The sequence below is a fragment of the Papaver somniferum genome, chromosome 2 (genome assembly GCF_003573695.1).
Source record: "Papaver somniferum cultivar HN1 chromosome 2, ASM357369v1, whole genome shotgun sequence".
NCBI lineage: Eukaryota > Viridiplantae > Streptophyta > Magnoliopsida > Ranunculales > Papaveraceae > Papaver > Papaver somniferum.
This window is the reverse complement of record NC_039359.1, coordinates 217,960,873-217,988,691: the sequence shown is the minus strand read 5'-3', so window position 1 is coordinate 217,988,691 and position 27,819 is coordinate 217,960,873. Positions and strand designations below refer to the sequence as shown.

At 37.4% G+C, this 27,819-nt stretch overlaps 2 protein-coding genes across 4 annotated transcripts; one reads left to right on the top strand and one right to left on the bottom strand.

Annotated features, from left to right (window-relative positions):
• The first annotated feature begins 13,691 nt into the window (after nt 1–13,691).
• On the top strand, nt 13,692–17,589 carry LOC113350553 (probable linoleate 9S-lipoxygenase 5). Its single transcript, XM_026594703.1, has 9 exons — nt 13,692–13,946; nt 14,162–14,451; nt 14,588–14,807; nt 14,923–15,255; nt 15,359–15,444; nt 15,536–15,643; nt 15,740–16,044; nt 16,143–16,406; nt 16,489–17,589. Exons 1-9 carry the CDS (start codon nt 13,760–13,762, stop codon nt 17,255–17,257), a joined length of 2,562 nt encoding a protein of 853 aa, XP_026450488.1. The 5' UTR covers nt 13,692–13,759; the 3' UTR covers nt 17,258–17,589.
• Nucleotides 17,590–19,381: 1,792 nt separating this feature from the next.
• On the bottom strand, nt 19,382–22,208 carry LOC113350554. Of its 3 annotated transcripts, XR_003360962.1 has the most exons (6): nt 21,830–22,208; nt 21,014–21,084; nt 20,635–20,696; nt 20,079–20,251; nt 19,701–19,816; nt 19,382–19,451 (listed from the first exon to the last, which is right to left on the bottom strand). XR_003360962.1 is itself a non-coding variant. In XM_026594704.1 (5 exons), the coding sequence occupies exons 1-5, from the start codon at nt 22,205–22,207 to the stop codon at nt 20,200–20,202; spliced, it is 495 nt and encodes a 164-aa protein (XP_026450489.1). In that variant the 5' UTR covers nt 22,208; the 3' UTR covers nt 19,988–20,199. The 3 variants fall into 3 exon arrangements, 1 of the variants encoding a protein (XP_026450489.1); XM_026594704.1 differs by lacking the exons at nt 19,382–19,451; nt 19,701–19,816 and having other exon boundaries at nt 19,988–20,251; nt 21,830–21,855; nt 21,924–22,208; XR_003360961.1 differs by having other exon boundaries at nt 20,635–22,208.
• Between the last annotated feature and the right edge of the window lie 5,611 nt (nt 22,209–27,819).

Below are 27,819 nucleotides of genomic sequence, written 5' to 3'. Positions count from 1 at the left end.
ATGGCAGAAGAAGGATATATCATTTTCAGTGGAGGATCTACCGGAGGAAGAATTTCTGCATACCCACTTGTTAGTCATTACCTTGGCAATTGGCGAGCCATCGCGAGGAAAAGAGTATCGAAGTGATAAAGAGAAGATTTGGGCCATGGACAAAGTCTTGGTAGATATGGGGAGTTCGGTAGATATTCTTTTCTATCATGCATTCAAAGCTCTAGGGTATGAGGATGCCGTGCCTTCAGCCTACACTCTATATGGGTTCAATGGAGTGGCTTCAAAGACAAAAGGCGAAATAAATATGACGATCTTCGCGGGAGAAGTAGAAACGAATGTAACTGTCTGTGTGGTAGATGTGGAGTCACCATACAATGCTCTAATGGGCAGGCCATGGATCCACGGGATTAAAGGGGTAGCATCAACTTATCATCAGGCGATAAGATTCCCCATGCCAAGCGGAATTGGAGAAATAAGAGGGAATTGGGGAGACACGAAAGATTGCGGAGGAAAGGACATTGAGAACTACGAGTAAAGATTAAGAAGAAGGAAGGAGAGAAAAAAGAGCGAGCTGGAGTCGAAGAAGGAAAATGAATTGATGGTATACATGACAAAGGCTAAAGAGGGGTGGGAAATCCCCAATGAGGTCCCAGAAAAGGAAGGCGAGCCAATCCGACCAATAAAGGAACCAACTCCCTTGGGAGAACCCGCCATGAATTTCGCAGCTGTAGAACCAACAAAGGATATCAACTTGGGGACGAACGAAGACCCTAAAATCGTGAGAATCGGGACAAAGATGGAGGAAGAAGAAGAGTCAAGCTTGATCGAGTTATTAAGACAATATTGCGATGTCTTTGGTTGGAGCATGGACGAAATGCCAGGAATCGATCCACAAGTTGCATGTCACAAACTGAAACTGAAACGTTAAACCAATAAAACAGCGAATAAGGAAGATGCCACGGCTTACCACTAGCAAATTGACAAGGAACTCCAAAATATGATGAATTCGGGAATAATAAGACCGGCGAAGTACCCAGAATGGATTTCCAACATGGTGATAGTGCCTAAGAAGAACAACGGTATAAGAATATGTATTGATTTTAGTGATCTCAATACTGCCTGTCTGAAGGATAGCTTTCCACCACCAAATATTCCTCAAATGGTAGAGTCAGCGGCGGGGTACAAAAGGCTGACGTGCATGAATGGATATTGTGGGTACAATCAAATACCTTTGGACGAAGAGGACCACGAGCATATTGTTACACGCGGATGCCCTTTGGGTTGAAGAATGCAGGTGCTACTTACCAACGAATGGTAGAGAAATTTTTTGCGAAATGGGTGCACACAACGTTGGAAGTTTACGTGGACGATATGTTGATGAAGAGAAAGGATACTGGAGACCATGTGGATGATTTAAGGGAGATATTCGAGCAAATGAGAAAAATACAAAATGAAGATAAATCCCTTAAAATGCATTTTCGGGGTCGAATCGGCGAAGTTTTTGGGACACATTGTTTCGTGAAAAGGCATAGAGGTAGATCCAGCAAAGGTGCAGGCCATATTGGATATGCTATCTCCAACCACAATAAAAGATGTTCAAAAATTAAATGGGCAGTTAGCCGCATTAGGAAGATTCATCTCAAGATCCTCGGACAAATGCAAGCATTTCTTTGATATCTTCAAGAAAGGAGCAAAGTTTGCATGGACTCAAGAATGTGAGGAAGCTCTAAAGGGTATCAAGGAGTACCTCATAAAATTATCAATTCTGCAGAAGCCGGAACTTGGGGAGGAGTTACTCATCTGTCTCGCAGTAACACAAAATGCTCTTAGCACAGTTTTACTTCGCACAGATGAAAAGGTCGAAAAGCCTATATTCTAAGAATTTATTTCCAAGCCCACAAGATTAAAGTCCTGACAAGGATTCCGATAGAGTCCATTCTGAAGAATTCAAAAAGGACGGGAAGAGTCGAGAGATGGAATACGCAGATTGATGTCTTCGGATTGAAATATGAGGTGCAAACTTCGACGAAGTCGCATATTTTTGCATAGTTCCTCGCGGAATTCCCCTCAGAAGAGGACGAAGGAGTAGAAGAAATGATGGATATCGATGAAAGCCGACCAGACCCTAAAGACTTATTGCAAGAGTGCAATCCAATAAGATGGGAGATCTTTGTAGATGGATCCTCGAACATCTGTGGAGGGGGGATAGGAATTGTATTCACTTCGCCCACGGGGATCAGGTTGGTATTCTGTTTTCGGCTAGAGTAAAAAGCAACAAACAACGAAATCGAGTATGAAGCGGTAATACAAGCTTTGAGGATTGCAATAGAAATGAAATTGATCGAAGTGAGAATTACCAGCGACTCGCAATTCGTAGTTCTCCAGATTGAAGGAAGATACAATGCGGCTGATCCCGTGATGCAAAGGTACTTGCAATTGGTAAAAGAATACTCTGCGAAGATACAAAACATCATCTGGAGGAACATAGGCAGGGACAATAACAGGCACGAAGATGCCCTTGCCTTCATAACTTCCATGATTGAGGATCCAAAGATAGACCATATCCCGATTGAGCGATTGATGCAACCGTCTGTGAGCAGGGAAGAAAGAGATCCTAAGGTGATGGCCATAGGGGAAGAAAGCAACGAAATGAGTGAAGATGACTGGCGAACACCTATCTATAATTATATTATGAAAAGAGACCTTCCGCGAGACATATAAGAGGCAAATAAAATTAGAAGCAGATGCACACATTACGAGGTGTGAGAAGGAATCCTATACAGAAGGTCGTATCTAGTCCCATTAATGAGATTCTTGTCACAAAAGGAAGGAATAGAAATTATGAAGTCGATACATTATGGAGACGCTAGGAATCACAACGGGACTAGATCCGTAGCTCTAAAAACCAGAACACAAGGATATTTTTGGCCATATGCACAGAGACGCGAAAGACATTTCCACGAGATGTGAAGCATGCCAAAGATATGGGAGAAGAGTGCACGCACCGTCCACGAGCTTAAACTCGGTATTGAGTGTTTGGCCCTTCGCCATGTGGGGGATAGACATAGTGGGACCATTTGTGACAGGGACCAAGCAAAGGAGATATCTAATAGTAGCCACAGATTATTTCACGAAGTGGGTTGAAGCCAAAGCTTTGCAGCACACACGAGATGGTGATGTATACGACTTCATCCTTAAGCACATCATATGCAGATCCGGGATACCTGTGTTGATAGTTTCAGACAATGGAAAGCAGTTCGAAGGAGAAAATGTGAGAATGTTATTCAATGCCTTCAAAATTCAAAGTGGAAAATCAACTCCACTTTACCCTCATAGAAATGGGCAGGCAGAGGCCACGAACAAGACGATAACATACACACTAAAGAAGAAATTGGAGGGACACCACAAAGGATGGTGTGAGAAAATTCCTAACGTATTGTGGTCATACAGAACTACCAGGCGAGATACCACAGGAATGTCACCCTTCTGTTTGACATATGGGGCAGAGGCAGTCTTGCCCACTGAAGCTATCCTCCCAACAACAAGGAGAGAAACATGGGAAAAGGGGCTAAACACCGACTTAATCCTCGCAAAATTGGATGATCTAGAAGAAAACAAAGAGATTGCACTGCAGCACATGATGAATGACCATCAGAGACTATCAAGAGAATACAACAAGAAATTAAAGGAACGAAGCTTCATACCGGGAGAGCTAGTACTGCGTGAAATACCACCATACCAAAAGGGGTCAGGAGGAAAATTTGAGCCTATTTGGGAAGGACCGCACATCGTGAAAAGAGTAGTAGGGAACTGGGCGTACGAATTAGCAGACTGCGAAGGAAAGGGCACTGACGAAGAAGGCAAGATAATATACGACGAGGTTGAAAGACAAGATCGAAAGTTAGACCACCCGTGGAACCCCGTGTATATCAAAATGTATTATCCGTAGATAAAGATGTAAGGACATGTAATTGAACAAAAGTTATCAATGGAATATCTTTTATGTCTAATTTGCATAAAAACGAAGCGAACAAAGCAGGCAAATAAGACCTCAAGAATAGGAGGCAGATAAGACCCACGAAATAAACGGTTTCTAGGGAAACTTAAAACTTTCGCATAGGAAGGCTAGGAATCCACGACATGCACCTTAGTTCGCACGAAAGTGTAAGATGCAAAGCCTAACGCATGTATTGAACAACTCCCAGACAGAAAGTTAGGGGAAATGATAAGACCTATCCGCTGAGGGTCCCTTTTATGATGGCCTTCGGTAAGGGATGTGGAGTAAGACCAAGGCGCCGACGTATTCGGTTGAGCTGCGGGTGCCTGGGGCTTCTGGAGCGCTCCCGACCATGACCGTATGGCAAGTCTTGGATACAAAGCATTCGATCCCAAAGAAACCTCACTTAGGGTGTGACTTCGTAACCAATAGCCACATCGGCGAAAGGGATAAGAAGTCACGAAAACAACTGGTGTCGTAATAACCAGATGGCAAGAGCTCAACATGCATGTTAGGGGTAACTTCCTTGAAGGGGTATTAAGGAGGAATATATAGGGATGACACCCTCCGGAATTAGAGAGCTAAGTGACCAAAAAAGACGAGGATGTAATGGGGCTAACATTCACATGAATGGATAGGCCTATTATATTGTCGTGAGATAGGGATACAATAAAATGATAAGCCGAGGTATATGGATTACTACTTGAAAGAGTAGTAAGCGCCTGATACTTCGTCGAATTAAGATCCTTCATAAAGGATGAGGCAAAATAAGACCTTAAATAGGAGGCACAGTAAGACCTTGCAGAACGACGAAACACACAATTTTATGGTCGGTGAAATAAGCACGAATTAATCTTATCTTGATCGGATAAATGCTCGATAAGAACAAGAGGCAAGTATATACTTTTAAGTTTTATGTTCATATCAAGACTTATCCTCCCAAGAGAGTATATACTTGAAAAAAGAGAAATTGCGACAACAAGAACCATATTAGCTATACAAAGGCATTTACAAGAGGACAATAGTACAATTGCAAAGGAAGCAGTCCTGCCACCAAATATTAGGAGCGCCCAGAAAAGATAAAATAAGAAAAGTTAACTATTACAATTGTAAGGAGAAAATCCAGCATTGAGTTAAGAGGACTCGTCCCCTGAATAAAGACCCTCATCAGAAGAAAACCGTTGCTCCTTGGAAATAGGTTGAGGTTCGTTATCAGAGAATACCTCAAGGTCCAAAGGCTCACGGGGAATGCTACGAGAATCACAGAACTCGTTGAAAAACCGGACTTATCATCTTGAGCATTTCTGTGAATACGTTTAGCAAGCTTAGTGGCATCCTTTTCCATTTGATTGCAATCTTCGTTCAGCATCTTGACGTCCTCTTCTAAGGTGGATACCTTCTTAGAAAAATCACCCTTTTCCCGAGAAAGGAGGGAGATCTGAATCCTGAACTCTTGTTCAGATCCTGAAAAGCAAAAGAATCATAAATCAAGTGGGGAAGACAAACGAACTTTTAAAGGAAAGGAAGAAGAAGGTAGCTTACTGCGAAGATCATCCATATGCTTCTCTCGTTCAGAGAGTTGCTCAAGTTTATTTTGGAGATAGTTCAGCTGCTTCTCTCGTTCAGAAAGCTGTTGGGTAAGCTGGTAGATGCGAGCACCAGATTTTTCCAACCGATCACGAGACAGTTTCAGTTCCACGAGATGAGTCATATTGCGGTTGCGCTCCTGAAAGACCAAAGACACGTCTCGATTAAGGCATACCCTGAAGAAGGATAGAAGAAGAATAGGTATGATAAACTCACCAGATCCATGATAGCAGCATGCTGCTGCGAAGAAAGATTCAAGGACGCATTTTCAATAAAAGATTGATCCTCCGTTATAAAGGCATCGGAGCTGAAAGAGGTCAAAGACTCAATAGCTTCCGACCTCAAAAAAGGATCCCTACGAATGGAGACAAAGATTTTCTGCAAAAATTCCATATCAGGGATATAAGCTGGATCTAACTCTTCGTGGGCCTTTAGTTTACCCTTATTCGCAAGAATTCCCGGCGAGGGAGCATTGGGAGAAGTTCGTGGAGGATCAACCCCACGAAGAGGACTGAGCTGTTGGGTAAGCGAGGGATCCGGCTGGGGAGAGGCCACTTTAGAAGGCTTAGTATGAGTTAAAGAATCCATGTCAAGGGACCTGCGAGAACGGCGTTGAGGACCTTGAGAAGGAACGTAAGTCGAAGGTCCACCCTAAAACATACAAAGCCGGCAATTAATCCATCACACAGAGAAGGGAATGAGAAAACAAAAGGAAGAAGAGGATACTTGAGAAGAAGCCGGAGGAGACCCAGAGCGTTTTCGATTCCTTGTATTCTTAGTAGGACCCTCGGTACCATCCTCCTGCGAGATAAGAGGGTTAGCGAAAAGCTTAAACGAAGAGAATAGGAAAGCTGCGAAGTACCAACCTGCATTTACTTAGGCTCCCGAGAGCGATCTTTAATCATACCCGTAGGAGGAGTAAAATACTGCAAAAATGATGAGAATATTAATAAATAACACGAAAGAAAACGAGGATAAATTAAAAGGAAGGGAGCAAACCATTTTTGGTCTTTCTTTCCAGTTAAATCTTCCCGGATCATACGCTGCGAGGTGAGCATGCTCCGCGAGAGGACCAGTTCGGGCAACACCATTTTCGTCGTAACCACAAACCAAAGGGTCCTCGACCACCAAAGGATACATCATCCAATCCTCGTCATTAGAAAAACGAAGATTGGATTTCATCTTCTCACCAGTAGGATCGACATCCATGAGGAGGACCTTAAACAATTTGCCAGGATTTTTGCGAACGAGCTTGACGCCCCACTTTTGATAAGTTCTGGTAGACAAGGTCCCACCGATATAGTTCGCCGAAAATGAGTCAGCAGTGTAGTAAGAAGGATCAGAATCCGTCACAAAATCAGGGAACTGAGAAGGTCTACCGGTAGCCCTTCTCACTCACTCATTGATAAGACGAATGGTATTTCCACTTAATTGGTAAACCCTCGATTAATCTTAACCAGAATCTCGTAGAAGAGGGGATTCTCAGGATCATATAGGGGAAAGGGAAGACCTGCTTTCAGTTGACCAATGGTGATCAACATCCTGGTAGTAGACCAGTTCTCTAACTGAATCCATCGATAATTCGGTTCCATGGAATCGGTTGCCACTACCGGAGGAGAAACAGAAGAGTCAACTGCCGGAGAAAAGGTTAAACTCAACTTCTTAAAATCTTCGAGAGAAGTAGGGGTGGTGGGATAAGGAACCTTTCGAGGGGCCATTGCAGAAGACAATGAAAAGGGAAAGAAATCTTGAAGATGCAGGAAAGAAATAAAGAAGAAAGGGGTTTTAATGAAGAGAATGGGGTATTTATGGCGAATCAAGAAAGTACCCCAGACCGAAGAATATGAACCGGTAATCAACGGTTAGGCGAGAAAAGAAGCCACATGGAGGACATGAGGATGGATAGATGGCGGTCATGCAAACAACTAGCGGTTTTTATTCCACTTTCTCTTCGATCGAGCGGAATAAGAAAAGGAAAAATGTGGATACCAAATATGCGTCTCGACATGTGTACGAGAAGATAAATATGAAATCATTCAAAAGGATTTGGTCAAAGATCTTATAGCATACCCCGAAAATCTTCGTCAGTGACTTGTCAAATCAAGTCAGAGAAAGTCATAATTAATGAACCGGCGAAGATACGTGCACGAGATAATAGTGCAAATCGCGAGAAAGCTATGGGAGTATTCGGCAAGGTATCACACGAAACAAGTATACATGCTAAGGAAGATTGCTTTTCCCAAAAGTCATTCAGAGAAGATAATACTTATTGAGCAAGAAATATGACAACTGTCCCGACAGGATCACATGGGTATCAGCGAAAGAAGGGGAAAAACTTTATGGAAAACGGGCTGGGCGAAGGATAAAACAAGACCATCCACGAAGAAAAATGAGCTGTCCAACACTAAGGGTGATATGCCTATAAATAGAGGTCCTTGGGCAACGAATGAAGGATGAAATTTTTGGTAGAGGAGGAACCTCATCTTAGAGAGTAAGATTAGAGTTTTCTTTTGTGTGTAATATTTTAATCGAAAGTTCTCATTCTATAAATCAATAAAATTTTTGTAATCAAATTGGTATCTCATGTCTTAGATCTTGTTTACTTACTATTTGGGTGTACTACTGATTTTCGGTAGTTACAGGAGTCCTGCACAAAGTGGGTAAAGAAAACATAACTAGATTTTGGGAAGACCAGTGGTTGAGTGATATGCCTTTGAAAATAGGATTTCCCAACCTATACAATGTATCGAGGAAGAAGAACAATGTAGTTAGCCAATTCTATGTCAGAGACGATGAAGGACATTGAAATTGGAATCTTGACGTGAGGAGGCGACTATCAGATTTAGAGATTGCAGAAGCTGGGGAGTTATCGAACAAACTGCAACAGGTGATATTAACTGAAGAAGAAGATCAGAGAAGATGGAAGTGGACAGTTGATGGAATCTTTACGGTACGTTCCTGCTACTCGGCTTTAATTCCTTCCTCCTCTTTTGTTGACTTTCCTCACAAGATTGTTTGAAATAATAATGTATCAACCAAAGTTAGCTTCTTTACGTGGTTGGTCCATCATAATTCCTTACTTACTCAAGAAAATTCAGAAAAGAAAGGAAGAACATTAGTGAACAGATGTTGTATGTGCAAGCAGGAGTTAGAGACGACAAATCATTTGTTCTTACATTGTTCAGTTGCATCCTCTATATGGGATGTCCTCTTGGAGGGTTTTGGGGTGGGAAGATCCCCTGAGGATGACATAAAGGATGCTTTCAAAGATAGAGATAGAACATATTTCACTATAGGTGGAAACTTTATTTGGAACGTACTACCTTATGCCATTTGTTGGAATATCTGGAAAGAATGTTTATCGCAGAAGCAAAGGAGAAAACTGCTCAAAATATCATTTTAGATATTGAGGCAAATATTTTGTACTGGTCTCATCCATCCAGGGCACTCAACGATACAAGATTTGAAATGTTAGTCTTCAAATTGGAAGAGGTAGTTCGGAGATAATTGCATTGTTGATTAAGCTTTAGCTTTATCTTTCACCTCGGACTATTTTGGTTCTGAGTCTCGTAAACTATACGATTCTTTATTCTTTTATCTATTAATATATATATATATCGTTTTATTGATCAAAAAAAAATCTATGTGATCCTCAATGGTAGAAATATTTATTGCATGTTTTTAACCTATAAATACTATATTCGAAAAAAAATCGTCAATTTTGTGACCAGAAAGTTATACCAAGGGAATTAAATGGTGGAGGAATATGGAAACTTTTTGGCAGGGCTGTCAATAGATAACCGAATATTCGATATCCGTCTGATTCCGTCCGAATCATTAGGATATTATCCGAAATTTCAGATAACAGATATCGGATACGGTACCTTATCGGATATTCTTACCTTAACGAAACGGATACGGAATAGGCATTATCCTATAGGATAATATACGATATCCGTTAAAGAATGCATATGCAAATTTTTTAATATTTTTTTTGAGTAATATATTTAGTTGTTAGCTTGGTAGTATGTGAAGAGTGGTATAAATAAAAATATTATGGAAGAACAAAAACACAACTAGTTTTATTGGTGGTGAAAAAAGCGGAGAATTTTTCAATATTGATGGAGAAGATTTGAGTTTTGTTTAAATCTAATTTAATATAATAATTTTATAGTCAAATTTGTGCATTTGATCAAGGTATTTGGTTTTGTTTAGTGGAATTTCCTTAGGGTTCCTTTGATTTTTTTTGTAATTTATGAAATTAGAGAAAGACTAAAAAAGAACTTAAATTATTTTTATTATAATGAATTACTATCGGATATTATCGTATAACCGATATTGTTATTGGAACGGATAATGAAAATATTTTTGAATATCCGTCGGATATTATCAGATATTGGATATCCGGTAATCTTATCGGTAACGAATACGGTAGAGGCCATATTCGTTTTAGCTACCGTTGACTGGCCTACTTTTTGGTTCGTTTTCATATGTGATGAACCACATCATCAACTCTTGATAACATGGTGTAACTACTTGAAAGGAAAAGGAAAACATCGGCAGGTAAAAAGTTGCATCCATTCCCAACCAAAAGACATATCCAATGATATACCATAACCATTCAATGTTTGTTCTTGTTTGTTCAATTATATGATTTTACATGCATATTAAGAAAAAAGAAAAAAAGAACCTTTAATCATATTTTCTGAGAAGAAAAACATCCCATCTAATTTTGTAAAATTGTAAAATCCTCTCTTTAATCCTCCTATTTCTACATTATTTTTCCTGGTAACACCAAATATTTTCAAGATAATCGAAGCTTTAGTGGTGTGGCTACTCAAGATTACATTAACTGGGCTGAGGTAATTTGTAATGCTTCCTTCGGGTGGGCTAAACGTTCACAAGATTAGAAACCTATTTTGAGGCATACTCATTTTTTTTGAGGCATACTCATCCATTATATTATTTAGGGGGTTTATAAGGGATGTCTAAAGGTAGTGTAATTACCTATATATCCCTAAATAATTTCAATTTGTCATAGTTTCCTTATCCTCAAAAACCTAAAATTAAAAATCAAAATAAACTTTAAACTTAAACATCTAGGACTCCAATTTAATAAAGAAATTAACTAAACAAAGGAAACACAAATCGAAGTGAGCGATGTTGGAACGCGAAATCCAAATCTCAATTGCTCTTAGATGTATTTTAGAATGTATGCGTAACAAACCCATCTTGTTTTTGATTGATTTTATTTTGTTTGATCGGTAGAATATGATTTCAAAGATGAAATTAGGGTTTTCAGAAGATCAGTTCGGCTGATCTTGCAGTATCAATTTTGAGCCGAACTTAGCGTATGATTTAGAGAAACACTATGTTAGGCTAATGCGACTTTACAATATTTTCAGCTGAACCTCAATTTTCCAGCCGAACCTCAATTTTTCAAGCCGAATCTAGTGGATGATTCAGTTTCTGAGTGAAGTTCGGCTGATAACTTTTGAGCCGAACCTCTGTTTTTTTGAAATTATACCTAGGTTCGGCTGACAAGTTATCTGCCGAATTTAGGTATAATTTCAAAAATACAGAGGTTCCGGCTCAAAAGCTATCAGCCGAACTGTTCATCTGGTCAGCAGATCTGGGTTTTAAAAATTCATTTTTTTGGCAGATTCAACTTATAAAAGGAAATTAAACCTCGATAGAAGTTTACCTCTGATTTGAATCAAACATTTTGGTCACTTCTAATCACTAAAATCTCAAAAGTCAAAACCCAAGCTTTTTTCTTCACTTCTTCTTCTCCCTCTCAAAAATCCCAACTCTCTCACATAAATTTGATTTTTCTACTAATTCACCACTAATAATTTAATATTTAATCAATCCTTAAAATTCATAATTAAACAATTCTAATCATAATCATTTACATTAATTATATAAAGGTAGTTATGCCATTATCAAAATGATGGATGAGGGGTGATGCTGTTTTTTATTTTGTGACCCTATTTTGACATTATTTAGTATGCCTCAAAATAATCTAGTATGCCTCAAAATAGGTTTCCATGATTAAACAGCACTGTTTGACACTTTGACTAGCGGATGTGTAGAAATAATTTCTGGCGGAGAAAGAGGTGACACGTGACGAAATAACAAGAGAAGACGTCGTAAGGACGACACGTATGACTACAATTGCAACTCGTTTCCACTTTGCGCTCCTGATAACTCCACGGATGCTGGCTGGATGAAAGCTGTTGGCAAGAGTAAAGAGTAAAAACAACAGCAGCATAATAGGGAAGATTTCGTAAGCCGGATGCTTGAAAGCAACAGTATGATTGGAAGTGCCGCAAGAGATGACGTCCGAGAGGAACATCTGGATGGAGTACTTGCGCTAGTATTTCTCCGAATACACAGAGACATGGGTTCTACTATTTTGACTGACTGCAATGTAAGGAAACTATATATGAGAAAAATGGCACAATCCCATTCTCAATAGAAAACTGATTCATCTAGCGGAACTAGTTTTAGTAATCTGCTAGAATATATAGTTGATATAAATTATGTAAATCTTTGTCTATATACGATTATCACTCTGAAGTTTTCCTTCTTGAATCTATATTCAGGTACTAGCAGCATATTTGAGTAGCTTAGTTAAAACTATACCGAGACATTATTGCCAAGGAGAAACCAATGCTGGATGACTAATGCTCAGGGCCGGGTTAGTTTGCTGATATATTCTGCATATTGTTGGCCATTTATTGCCATAGGTTCAAGTTCTGCTTACATCGAATTAATAATAGGCATTCTCAACGAAATTGTAAGCATTGGACACTTTACTAGGGTGTAGTAATATTTAGCACTCCCTATTTCATTAGGGTCCTCGACATCTCCAGAAGCTGTGAAGGCCTGGATGAAGCAAGTCTTTAAAATTGCAACCTACGGCATATATATATTTGATCATTACTGGTTAATTAGGTACGTAGCTATCGTACCCAGATACTAATACATCGTAGGACGTCGACCCGGTTCCCCGTATAAAGAGTGCCAAACACAAATGTCAACAATGACAACGAGATTTTGTGATTCTGAAGATTCAAAGCATGGTTTTTTTATAGATATCTTTTTGCAGCAAAGTTGGCTAACAAATATCATGGGTCATTGGGCCCTCAAAAGAAAGGTACCATTGCGCTTTTGTGCTGGAAAGTCAGAGTTGAGCTTACATTTGCCATTCCAATTCCACCTATCATTCCTATGTTTGCAGCTGCATCTTCCCTTTTCCTGCCCTTCCATTGAGGTCATGAGTTGCGCATCTCATACTCGTGCAGGCCCTACCAATAAGGTGTTGTGTACCTGGATGTACAACAACAGGGTTTCCGTCAACAATAAATGTAATCTCTCTGATCCGAAGATCTGAACCATCTAGTTCATAAGAACCAGCCATGAAATCGATTGAACGATTAATTTAGATTAACATTTTCCCGAGAGTTTCATTACAGACTCTGAGCTTATACGGCTCGACTCTACTGAATAGATCCAACGGTTACAATGCCAACACATGGCTAAATCTAACCCATCCCTTATAATTGATAAAGACACCCATTACCAAGCTAATTACTACCAATAAACCAAATACTAAATACTAACACTGAATGGGATAAGGGACACCCTCTTCTCGTCATAGCGGTCCTACGACATAAGGTCATGAGTTGCGCATCTCATAGTCGTGCCGGAACTGCAGTTCATTATTAGAAAAATAAGAATGACCCTGATGAGGGTCAAGAACAATAAAGGTGTCCTGCATCAACCATGATTATTAGTTCAAGTTATACTGATCCCTATTTTCTTAATCCCCTATATAGCTAAAATGGGTCCTCATCACCCTCAGTTATGGAGTTACTGTTGGACATGTCTGATTGCTGGTAGTTTACAGACTGTTGCTCTTTTTATTGGGTTTGAACTTTGAAGAGCTAGTAGGCGAAACAGAAAATTAACTTATAATCCAAAGTTGTTGAACTAGTACCATGATTATTTTTTAATCAACAACTGATTATCTTTTTTTCTTTAATTTAATCTTTTTCTTACTTTACTTCAATTTGTTCGTATGGGTCTATAAATTGTGCTTCGAAAATCAGTCTTCTAACATTAATCATCCCAAAGATCTTTCAGTCAGTATATACTGCTACCTATTCATTAATCACTATGAGTTGTTTTGGAGCGAAAGATGACAAAGATGAAAAGGTTATCAAGATCAAAGGGAAGGTTGCCTTACAAAAAAGGAATCTATTGGATTTCAATGACTTTGGTGCTTCTATGTTAGATCGAGCTCATGAGTTGTTTGGTTGTAAAGTTTGTTTGCAACTCATCAGTTCTGTTGTTGGTGATCCAGGTATGAAACTAACCGATTTTCTGTTTCTAATTACTCATTAAAACTAGTTATATTGAATCTTAATTTCAATCAAATTTGCATTGGCACATAATGATGAAGCTCTAAAACAGCCATGCATGCATGCATGTACTTTTCAAATGATATTGACCAGCTACTGGCACAGATCCGTATATACTTTTTTCTAATGATATTGACCAATAATTTTACTATTGTAGAAAATGAAATGCGAGGGAAGGTTGGTAAAGAAGCTTATTTGGAAAACTGGAGTTGCAGGATATCACCTATCACTGCAGAAACAGTAGAATTTGATGTTACGTTTGAATGGGATGAATCATTTGGACATCCTGGTGCGTTTTTTATCAAAAATAATCATCATGGTGAGTTTTTTCTGAAAACACTAATCCTAGAAGATGTCCCTGGCTCTGGTCCTGCTCACTTTGTTTGTAATTCATGGGTTTACCCTACCAAATGCTACAAGTATACTCGTATTTTCTTCGTTAACCAGGTAAACACAGAAACCCCTTTAGCTCTAGTTTCTCTTATTTGGGCTTATAATATCATCACCAATAATAAAATTTGTACGTTTTTCCATGGTTAAAAATATTGAACCGTAATGTAGTGAATTTTTTTGATTGTTACAGAGTTACCTTACAAGTAGCACACCAGAACCTCTACGTAAATACAGAGAAGATGAGCTTAAAAATCTTAGAGGCGATGGAACTGGAGAACTACAGACTTGGGATCGAGTGTATGACTATGCAACGTACAATGATTTGGGACTTAACCGTCCTGTTCTCGGGGGGTCAAAAGAGTATCCTTATCCTCGAAGGGGAAGGACTGGTCGAAAACCAAACCCAAAAGGTATCACATACCACCCTTCACTGACTCATTTGATTAATTGTTGAGAAGTACCTATATATCTGTGTTGTTGGTGAAATGCAAATTGTATACCAATGATATTACCCATTTATTGCAGATTCAACGCACGAAACCAGGTTGTGTATACTGAACATAGACATCTACTGTCCAAGAGATGAAAAGTTCAGCCGTTTAAAGTTCTCGGACTTTCTAGCCGTCTCTATTAAGTCCTTGGGCCAGGTCTTGCTCCCAGAAATAACAGGTGTATGTAGCAAAACATGTAATGAATTCGACAGCTTCGAAGAGGTGCTACAGGTTTACAAGGGATGGGAAAAGCAGCGGATAGATCCAAATTCATTGAAATCAAGCGGTGGCTTTGAGTTACTCAAAGAATTTTTTCGCTCTGATGGTGAATTACCTCTCAAATACCCGAAGCCTGATGTGATCCAGCGTATGTTCATCATATTTTAAAATCAGGAAGAAAGATCATTTTGATTACCGAAATTGAATATAGCTGATATTTAACATTCATGAACTATATGATATGTTTACAGATGATGAGTTTGCTTGGAGGAGTGACGAAGAATTTGCGAGAGAAATGCTTGCCGGATTAAACCCTGTTGCAATTACCCTTCTCAAAGTATAAAGAAAAATCCTAGTCGCTATATACTTTTAATTTAATTGCCGCCTAATTATATATAAATCTGATACTAATTTTGATATACCTATAGGAGTTTCCCCCGACTAGCAAGCTTGATCCAGCGGTCTATGGAGACCACACCAGTTCAATAACCAAAGAACATATTGAGCCGAACATGAATGGACTAACAGTAACAGAGGTACTACTTGCGATATCATTCCTGCTCAAAAATTTACAGTTTACGTTCCAACTTGGACGTTCTTATCACGTGAGATTAACATTTTCAAATGTGCAGGCTCTGGAGCAGAAAAAGTTGTTCATACTAGATCATAATGATGAAACTATACCATACTTGAAGCGCATAAATGAAACAACAACAAAATGCTATGCTACTAGAACAATCCTCTTATTGCAAGAGGATGGAACCTTAAAACCTTTGGTTATTGAGTTATGTTTGGTTCACCCAGATGGGGAGATTCATGGTGCTATCAATAAAGTTGTCTTACCAACCGAAGCAGGCGTAGAGGGTTCAATCTGGCAGCTGGCCAAAGCTTTTGCTGCTGTTAATGACTCTTCTTGTCATCAACTTATCAGCCATTGGTACTACGTCTCGAGTTCAATTAGTTTTTCAATCGTAAAACCTGAATTGCTAAAAGTTTTTTTAACTTGTTCGATGGTATAACTCTTCCATGTTGCAGGTTGATGACACATGCAGCAATTGAACCGTTCATACTTGCTACTAATAGACAATTAAGTGCTCTTCATCCAATTTACAAGCTTTTGCAGCCTCATTTTAGAGATACGATGAATATCAATGGTATTGCTCGCGAGCTTCTTATTAGTGAAGGTGGTTATGTAGAAAGAATTGTATTTCCAGCAAAATACTCTATGGAATTTTCTTCTTTGGCGTATAAAGAATGGGTTTTCACAGACAACTCACATCCAGAAGAGCTGATTAAAAGGTAAATTGCGCAATATAATTTTCTCTTGATGGAAACATATGTATATACCTCTCGAACTTGATAATTATTTTGTCTCATTCAGAGGAATGGCAGTTAGAGACCCAAGCAAACCACATGGTGTACGGTTACTAATCGAAGACTACCCTTTTGCGGTGGATGGGTTAGAAATTTGGTCGGCTATTGACAATTGGGTTCGTGAATATTGTTCAATCTATTATTCTACTGATGAGTCGGTCCAAAGTGACACAGAGCTGCAGTCATGGTGGGAGGAAGTTAGAACTGAGGGTCACGGTGACTTGAAAGATGAGACGTGGTGGCCAAAAATGCAAACCATAGAAGAACTAACTCAATCATGCAGCACAATAATATGGATAGCTTCAGCATTCCATGCAGCAATGAATTTTGGACAATATCCATATGCAGGTTACCATCCGAACCGTCCAACCATGAGCCGTCGATTAATGCCTGAGCCAGGTACTCCTGAATATGAGGAACTCGAGAAAAACCCAGATGCGGTTTATTTAAAAACAATTGCCAGTCGGTTCTCATCACTCCTCGGTATCTCTCTCGTCGAAATTCTGTCTAGGCATTCTGCGGATGAAATCTATCTTGGACAGAGAGAATGCCCGGACTACTGGACTAAAGATGCAGCAGCACTGGAAGCATTTAAGAAATTTGGTCAGAAGTTAATCGAGGTTGAGGATAAAATAGCGAAGATGAACAATGATGCGACATTAAAAAACAGGACCGGGCCTGTAAAAGTTCCATACACTTTATTATGTCCCTACAACTTACCTTCATTTCCAATGGGACTCACTGGTAGAGGAATACCCAACAGTGTCTCCATATAGCTACACCACCAAATAAGCGCCTCTTCCGGTTGAGTAGTAATGGATTGGTAATAAAAATAGTTATCTGCAGGCCGAGAGAGAAAAAGACCAGATATTGAAGTTGCAAATAAGTTCTGCCAGTTAAATAGTAGAATAAAGGATTCCGGTAAACCTTGCCCACTTAAATTTCTGAAATCTCGGTGCACATTTATGACTCCTGTTGAATCAATAATGTGCAACAAGAAATCTTATAAGCAACCTGTGTTGCAAATCGGGTACGATATATTGATTGCTATTTTTAATGTAATTCTTTTGTTTTTCTTCTACTCCATATATATGTGTTTTTTCTTGTAGGTTTACTAGGGTATGACCGGTGCCGTAACGGCCCGGGTTTTTGGTTATGGCATGGTGAGCACATCAAACTAAATTGTGTTAAAAACGCTAATCCCTTATGTTACCTTTTGGTATGCAAGATGAGGCCATATACTTATTCAGTTGGCGTGACGTGATACTTTTTCTATCAAAGGGAATTCTTGTATACTGGTAGCACAATTTTCTAGCCAGTTTAGATGAATTTATACTGGGTAATGATTATGACCTAATGCGTCAAATGGTTATGGCATGGTGAGCACATCAAACCAAACTCTATGTGTGGCATTTTTATCATTTTAATTTCTAATGCTTCGTACTTCCTCCGTTCCAAAATAATATGCAGGTTTGTGTGTTACGGAGATAGTAATTTACAGTGTCAGTGTTTACAACATCACTACTCAATCAACATTCAGAATTTACAAAACCACTCAAATAATATTAAAGTAAAGAAGTATAATTATCCACTCGAGATTTTTCAAAAAAAAATCTAATCGACTACCATTTCCCAACTGCAGTTCGTAGAGAAAGGACTCAAAAGTAGAACTCGGGGTCTTGTCACATCCAAAGCGGAACCTAATGAGTGAGAGGCTATAAGATTGTCCAACTTCGAGCATCCTGCAATTTATATCACTGCCAAACTTTTCAGGAAAGACTTTTGTTAATGCAGGTACACACAAACCTGCCTATTATTTTGGAACGGAGATAGTAATTTACAGTGTCAGTGTTTACAACATCACTACTCAATCAACATTCAGAATTTATAAAACCACTCAAATAATATTAAAGTAAAGAAGTATAATTATCCACTCGAGATTTTTCAAAAAAAATCTAATCGACTACCATTTCCCAAATGCAGTTCGTAGAGAAAGGACTCAAAAGTAGAACTCGGGGTCTTGTCACATCCAAAGCGGAACCCAATGAGTGAGAGGCTATAAGATTGTCCAACTTCGAGCATCCTGCAATTTATGTCACTGCCAAACTTTTCAGGAAAGATTTTTGTTAATGCAGGTACGTAATCATACCTCTCCTCTACCTAATAATGAAACGATTTTTTGCTTCAAAAAAGTATGGCTTCGAACAGAAAACTAAAAGTATGCATCGACATGGGTAGGGCGATATCACTTGAAGAATTCCGCATTAGACATTTGTTTTCCCATACTGCCTCTTATGAAATTTGAATTAAGGAGAATAAAGAAAATTGAGGATTTGGAAAAGGTTATAGTGAATCCGAGAAATTGATCTCAAGTTAACAAATGAAAAATCCACCCAAACAACACAATTAGGCATATAAGTTTGTTAAGTTGTCAACTTTGACAGAAACTCCTATATTATTTATTTATCTAATATGAACAGTTAAAATAAATATAATATAGAGTTAATGTGTAAAGATCAAAATGACTTTAAAACATGGATGAAGGTAAAATTTAAAGAAACATGCCTTCAAAATTTAAACAAACTATGAAGTTAAGTTGATATATTGTCTTTCTCTAATCATCTACAGAAAAAACACTACAAACTACAATGAGCATTTTTCAAGTACAGGACATAGCAAAATTTTCAGGGGAAGAATAGTTAAAACTAATTAGCTTCAACCCAAAAAAAACAAAGGGCAATATATATTGCAAGAAATCACCAATTTCTACGACCTCTGTGATCTTAGTAAACATTTACAATCTTTTGCCCATAATCTTATTGGGTTGACCAAGCTACTATAAAAATTCAAGTGGAAAGCAAAACTTGAAAAGTTCCTTTTTTGTACCTGGTTATCTCTAGCTCTGATGCAATATAGTTCAGTACTTAAGTATCGCTGCTTTAGGTGAGGGAGACTGGCGTTTTCGATGTTCTGCCATGCAAATCATACAATTACAATTAGATTATTCCCAATAGATGTGTGGTCCGTCAAAGCATAATTTGGCTTATGGATACTTAAACCTAAAGAAACAATTTTTTTCAGTAAAAGCATTAATCGCCGGTCGATGAATATAAAAATGAGATATTAAGAAAACAATACTTCTGTTTGCAAATTAATCGGTCAATTTTCAAAACAATTCAAAGACCACTAATAAGTATATAGATATTTTGGACACATTACCTAATATGCTTGTACACTTGTCTTTTTCTTCAAGGGAAGTAATCATGTGCTGCATGTCTGCCATATACCTTCACTTGTACATATTAAGAATCTCCAACTTGTAGGCATGGCTCAACCTGTAAAATGAATCTTACATTAACATCATCAAATTTTACAAACTTATACAGAAGCAAAGGTGTTCGACAAAATATCAAATGGAGATTATGATAAGAATGAGATAACTAATTATTGCCCCTGAATCTTTAGAGTCTTAGGAAATAGACTAATGCGATAAGATCACACAGACTCACACACAACACCCCTTCAATAAATCATTTAAGAAAGCTCACATTGGTCAATATTCATCAATTTAATGTTCAAGTAAGACTCAAAACCTACATTTCTAAATATTCACTTCCCAGCCAACACCTTCAACTTTTTGTTTGATATTTGTTCAACAATCAGCTCGGTGCAGTCCATGACTTTCTCGAGATTTCATCATTAATATTGACATCAATCATCAAATCCTCAGGATTTTTCCCCTCAGAAAGCAGCGATAAGATATCATCCTCCTGAAGTATAACAAATTTGTTACCAAAATCCAGAAACAGAAATTATTCTAGTTGATATGCCACAATAATAATATAGTTGGTAATAAGCACGTCTAAGTAAAAGAAAAAGCTACCACATCTTTCTCCATCTCTTGGAGATTTCACATTTTCTCTTTACTATTAACCACATTATTATTCTTGTTTTAGTTCGATATTAGTATTTAATGATATGATCAAGAAAACATTCAGAATGCAGCTGACTTAAAGAGGCAGGCAATGAAAACTTAATTATGAAAAAACTACGTATAATCCAGAAGGAATTTATGATGAGAAACAAAGTAAGTAGGTCCCATTGTCCTACTCCAGACAATGATTCACTTAAGGAATCCATGGATAAAATTTACCTGTGCCAAGACGCTGCTTCCATGATAAAGCAATTCTCAAACTCAAACTTCAATTTTTCCACCTACAACAAAGTCATAGTCTTTTTCAAGTAAACCGCGATAGTGACATTTTTTTTGATCGTAGCAACATTTTTGTAAAAGCAGCAAAGTAACCACAAATCTCATCAAACATTTGCGAACTCATTCTAAACAAATAAAATCATTCTTGATCATTAAATTATTTCCTGACTTCTCATTCTTCTCCACTAAAGTCAGTTATACGAACAACTCGGTGAATGGTTTAATTCATAAACCTTCCACTTAATATACAAATCAAGTCGACCCTTACTTAATACATCCCAAAGCAAATCAAATCAAGTGAAATTCTATTGACATTTACCGTATCGAAGCCGATACGTACATGAGCTGGATGCTGGCTTGTCTCCCAATATATCCCCTGCCGATAAAAATCTGCAAAAATAGATCAAAGATTTTGTAAGGAACACTCAAGATGAACAACTAAATCAAATAGATATTTCAGATAAAGTAACAAACGAAATACGTCCAAAATCAAACTTACAGTTCCAATGGTGATTTCTGGAACCGCTATTAACAAAAACCACAGATTAATACTTCAAACTAAAATTTACGTTCTGTCATCAGTACCTTATTTTTCATTGACTGAAAGTTTGGCTTGGATGTTGTAGCCAAAACTTACCAATTTTCCTTAATAAGCTACGACACGGCCGACCTAAATATATATATATATAGCAAACTTTTAGCCTAACTTATTGCTTTTCGGCTACTGGCATTCCTGTTTTACACCAGCTAAAACTACTTTTCAAGCATTTTTTTCGAACACTCTTTAAGTCCATAATCACACTTACCCTGTTGACATTATCAAAACTTCGTAAATAAGGATCATACACTCCTTTTCTACCATAGATATTATTTAAGACAACGGTTCACAAAAAATGTAAGATGCACAAATACGCCCAGTTCTAGCTAAATTCGTCTGAACCCAAGAACGTCTAGGCTTAACAATTGATTGTTTCAAAACCAAAAAAAAAATAAAAAAAAATAGCAATTAAACAACATAGAAGATTAGAAATATAGATATATCAGGATCGTTCCACTAAAGCTAATGTATGAAATGTAATACATGTGCTAAAAGTAAAATTACAGTAATGTTAATTGTGAGGAAACCGATACATACCTAAGCTTTCCGGGATGGATGACGTGCTGTAGTAGTTACGCCATTAGTGAATCGATAGTTATAAAAAAATGCGAATCAGAAATCTACGGCTTACCTTTTGCTAGGCGAAAAATAAAAACCAAACATTGAGAGAAAGAAATAAGAACCCCAATTTGAGATACCCAAACGAATCATACATGAGATTGAGAATTTTTTCCGCACAAAGAAACATGAAAGTGATGATCCAGAAAACGTGTCTTCAAACTTGGGGTAACAAAACTCTGATTTTCTTCTTTTTTTATACCTGGTGTGTGAATTCAAGTCCGAGTTCAATTCCATTGAATGAAATGAAACGGTAGAGACTTTATGTTTTTCTGTGCGTTTTTTCTTTCTGAGCATTTAACCCCAAATTGTATCTGCACTGTTGGATCAGGGCAAACGGCAGAGACTTTTATAACGCACCAAGATGATAATAATGGATGAGTGAATCCGAGCGGTCGGATGCACGCGTTAAACATGGGTTGATTTTCAGCCATGATTTGTCTTTCAACTTTCTCAATTTTGGGAGCAAATGCTGGACGTGGATCTCAATAAACCGTCGGATGGGTCCAAAACCATTTGTTTTTGTAAGAAACCGATCCATGGTAAATGAAATGCTTTCTGCAGTAATTATAGACTGACCGAACAAAATCCCAGTTAAAATTTTGAGAAAAGTTATTCTATCATGAGGATTTTCGTGATAAACTCTCGGTTAATAGCATTAGTGAACTCAAAACCCAAAATTAAACTAAAGTTTCCACTATATCTCCAATAGCTGAATTCCAAAGGGGATGGAATAGTACTATTTTTGTTGCATAATAAAACTAAAACTCAACAATCAGCCAACTAATACTACTACAAACAGCAACATATAGATGTCAAAACCACTAGTGGGCAGTGGCCATTTTGTTTAATTGACAACTCAAAATTCCTTTTTTTCTTGCACAAAAAAATAAATAAAATAAAATAAACATTTCTAAGGTTACACTTCTTTTCCAAATCAACACTTGAATAAACCTCTTGAAATTTTTTCTTTTCAAAGATAATGAAACTATAAATACCCCCAACCTTATCAGTGATCTCATCACTTCTTTCTTTGAGTAGTTCCAATGTAATATAATTACAAAAACCAAATAATTTAAACTTTTCTTAACTTACTCGTCCGTTTTCTAATTGCATGATTAAGTCTTTGATTGTGAGTTTAATTGGACTCTTTAAGTGACACCTACACTTGATCCTAACATTAAAAGACGCGGCATGCTGCATGCATGTTCCTTCATATTCATTTCTTATCCAATTTTTGTATACGTTAACATCCTAATCACATTAGATGGCTTATTTTTATTTTATTTCTACCAATTGTTTTGTAATGTTTTTGCATATTTGTCCGTGGACTCTTTTCAATTGTAGTACTGAATCAGTTCGAATCAGAAAAGTTTCATCAGTACTTCTAGCTCTGGATTCTAAAAGAAGAAATGTAGTTCTAATTCTCTTGTTTGAACTTCAAACGTCCATATCATGATTGTGGTTTTCACGTTGTAATTACCAAAAGAAAGAAAGAAAAGAATGCTGGTCACTACACGGCTTGAATACCTGTACCCAAAACAAAGCTATGTTTTGTAACAAACAGCTGTGAGAAGAAAAGTTTGACTAATCTAATTTTTTATGAGATTATTGATTTAAATACAAAAATAAAATCAGTGAAAAAATCATCAAGGTTCAGTGGACTCTAAAGTCTAATCTCGACGACCATGATTGAAATTTTTGAAGTCCATGACAAATATTTTCCCACTATGGAGAAAAAAATGGGTGGATAATTTTTTATTGAGCGGCACATACAGCAACAAAGGGTTAATCATCAGTGCCATGGATAAAATTTTAAGTAAAGCTTTGAAGTTGATTGCAAATAACTACACTTGATCGCACTTGCCCTTGTTTGGCCTCAGATGATACGAATATGAATATCATGATTGATACGAGTATTAACAAGGGTTACTGATGGTATCCCGTATCTCAATTAAGATGAAATGACGTAGATTGGTACAGCGTATTAAGATTAACTGAAGAAATGAACTATGGTCTAAGGTGAACACCCTTGCAGGTTCAGCAAATAAGACTTACAATGATGCGACATTAAAAAACAGAACTGGACTGGTATAGGCCCATACACTCTATTGTGTCCCTATAACCTATCTTCATATCCAATGGGATCACGGGTAGACCGTAGAGGTATACCCAACAGTATCTCCAATCTTCAAAGGGGAAATTAGGGGGAGACCCAAAAAAATTAATATTGTCGTTCTCAGGCCCATAATTAATTTTGTATACCGTGACACCCATAATTATATGAAATTATTATATGAATCAATACATAACTGGTTATGCATACTATCTTTTCAGGCATAACTCGTTATGCATACTATCTTTTTCAGGGGTATAATTGGCAGCGCAACTTGGACATAACATATCTAAAAATCCGCGCCTTAGAATTTTACAAATTTTATATCGTTGGAAATCTTTTTAAAAGAGCTACCCAACGAGTACAAAAAAGAATATCAAATTTTTGTTTTTAACGAAAAAATCGGAGGTGATCCTCATTTTAGGGAAATTTTTTGAAAACTTGATAATTAACCATTATGCAGTCACCAAAACCGATGCATAACACATTCTGCAGACGCATAACGAATTATGCAACCATTTTTTCGACTGCATAACAAGTTATGTATCTGCATAACAAAGTTATGCATCTATAACAAGTTATGTAACCATTGTTTTGGTTGATTTTAGCCGTACATATAAAAAATTGATGCATAATGCAGTATGCATCCATATTTACGGATGCATATCAGGTTATGCATCTATTTTCTCGATGCATAATGCATTGTGTAGCCATATTTTCGGACGCATAACAAGTTATGCAGATTTTTTGGACTGCATAACAAGTTATGCAACAAATTCTGTAGATGCATAACAGGTTATGCATCCATTTTCACGAATGCATAACATGTTATGCATACAGTTTCTCGACTGAATGACATGTTATGCAGTCATAACCACATCATCATCTTCTTTCATGTTTCATTAACTCCCACGCAAACCATTATCTTTCAGTTATTCGGGGGATTTTGGTCAAAATCATGTATTTACACCATCATCTTCTTTCATGTATTTACACCATCATCTGTAATTAAACCTGCATAACAGGTTATGCAGGTTTTCTGAACTGCAAAACAAGTTATGCAACAAAATTTGTAGATGCATAACAGGTTATGCATCCATTTTCACGAATGCATAACATGTTATGCAGACAGTTTCTCGACTGAATGACATGTTATGCAGTCATAACCACATCATCATCTTCTTTCATGTTTTATTAACTCCCACGCAAACCATTATCTTTCAGTTATTCGGGGGCTCTTGGTCAAAATCATGTATTTACACCATCATCTTCTTTCATGTATTTACACCATCATCTGCAATTAAACCTGCATAACAGGTTATGCAGGTTTTCTGGAATGCATAACAAGTTATGCAACAAATTTTGTAGATGCATAACAGGTTATGCATCCATTTTCACGAATGCATAACATGTTATGCAGATAGTTTCTCGACTGAATGACATGTTATGCAATCATAACCACATCATCATCTTCTTTCATGTTTCATTAACTCCCACGCAAACCATTATCTTTCAGTTATTCGGGGGCTCTTGGTCAAAATCATGTATTTACACCATCATCTTCTTTCATGTATTTACACCATCATCTGCAATTAAACCTTATTCACAACTCATCTAGTATTGCTTACTCCAACTCAATTCACGACTGAGAGTTTCATAAAAATCTGAAATTCATTTCAAAATCCTCATTGAAAACAAGTTTTGATCATAAATCTATGATGACCAAACCGTGTTCTACAAACCCATTTAGGGATTTTTGCTGCTACCACTAATAACAGTAGTGAATTTAAATTGTAATGAAGAGAATCGGTAGTAAGAGTGTTCGTCGTTAATTCGAAGAAGAAGACGATTTGGTGTTGTTGTTGAGATCAATCGAATTTAGGCATGAATTTATTCTCGAAATCAGTCGAATCTCTCCCTTTTTCTGAGATCTAGGTATATTGGAGAAGAAGAAGAAGAAAAAAAGACGAAGAAGAAGAAGGAAAAAAAAAAAAAAAAAAGACAGAAACAGAATTTTATATATTTTGGGTTTGAGAATAATTTTCTTCCAGAATTTGGGTGCGCGCCTGTAGTTTTGGGAGCGTGGGTTTCACAGTAGAAACATCAGGGAGAATGGGTCTCCCTGTAGTTTTCACATCTCCAAATAGCTTGATAACCAAATAAGGCTTCAGGTTGTGCTCCTTATTTCCTAAGTTTCATTTACCGCTAGCTAATAATAATATTCCTCTGCATCATTTGATTTACAAACAAGTTCTACCATTTGAATAGTATTCATTTTTTTTTTGATCAGTCAAAACGAGATGTATTATAAAATGCACATATGCCATGTGCGGGAAAATACATCTTAAAGAAAGCAACAAAAATTTAACAAAAGTAAAAACAGAATGAAGAAGCTAAAGGAAATCCCAATTGAAACCAAAACATGAAGAATGACGCGAGAAGGCATTTTGACGAACCTAAGAAACAAAACGCCAAACTAAAAGCGGTCAACCAAGAAAAGAATACAAGATACAATTATGCAGAACTAGAATCCATGAGTTTAACTGCTGAAATTTTTTCAAGATTGATAATGGATTTAGAAGAACATTTTTTCTTTTTTGTGACGTATCATTAGGGAAAAGGCACGCCTTCTTGGCTTTTATGCTCAGAGTGGTGTTGACTCCAAGATTTGGCTCAGACAAAGATGGTTTGGTGATGCTTGTCTCTGTGGCTTCCAAAACCAAAGGAGCTGAAGCAACTTCCTTTTCGAAGCCATGGGAAATTGAAGGATCTAAGACGAGGAGTTTGCCCTTTTTTTTTAGTACAGGAAACAATTAGAATTTTGACTTTAGAGAGACAATTACAAAAGGATTCGTGTAGCTTTGGATTTACAACGTACTTTTCTAAACGATTTAAGAACTGGTTTCGAAGAAGACAGCTTCGAGCTACTTACCTCGAGATCAAACTGGGATGTAAAGACATCTTCCTCATTTTCAAGACCATGGAATCTGTTGTGAGTAACGACAAGAGAAGGGATTAAGGGAGGCGGCACATCTGAGTACTTTCTTGCATTTTCGTACCACCGTGTCATCCAATTTAATACAGCAAGTTGGTCAAGGTTTGTTAATTATGAATGACTCTAAACTGATTGATCATAGAATACCGAACGAAATTCTCACAGAAAATCCGATGACGGTTTCTTTTTTTTAAGAAATTTTTTTTATTGCTTCGGATGAAATTGAGTCTTGACCTTTAGAAATAAGATCACAAATATCTGGGGGAAAATTCTCAGATTGCAGAACGTCAATAGCTATTCTCTGACATTTTTCTCTATTGCATCTGCAACTTGGTTATCTTCTCGTCTACAAAAAGAAAAATTACAATAATTGAAAAAATTACTTAAATGTTTAATTTCTTTTATTAAGTTCCTTTTTTCCCAGGAAATAAGCCATGAATCTTAAGTAATTTCTTTGATAACAACCTCAGCATCAGCTTCAACATGACTACTTTCTAAGTGCATCTCTTTAGCCCATAAAAGCGTTCCAAGAACAGCTAGACACTCCCCCCTCTGAGCTCAGAATTCTGTTACCATAACTTCCTAGGATCCCTTTACAGGTTCCTGTTGAATCACGTAAGACAATAATCCCAGTTTCATTGTGGTTAGTATAATGATTAAAGGAAGTGTCAACGTTAAATTTAACAATACCTTGAGCAGGGGGTAACCAATTAGATGAAATATCATTAATGTTGTACGAACTATTATTAAGATTTTCATGCAAATGAGAATCTAAATGATATTGAATTCTGTTAACAG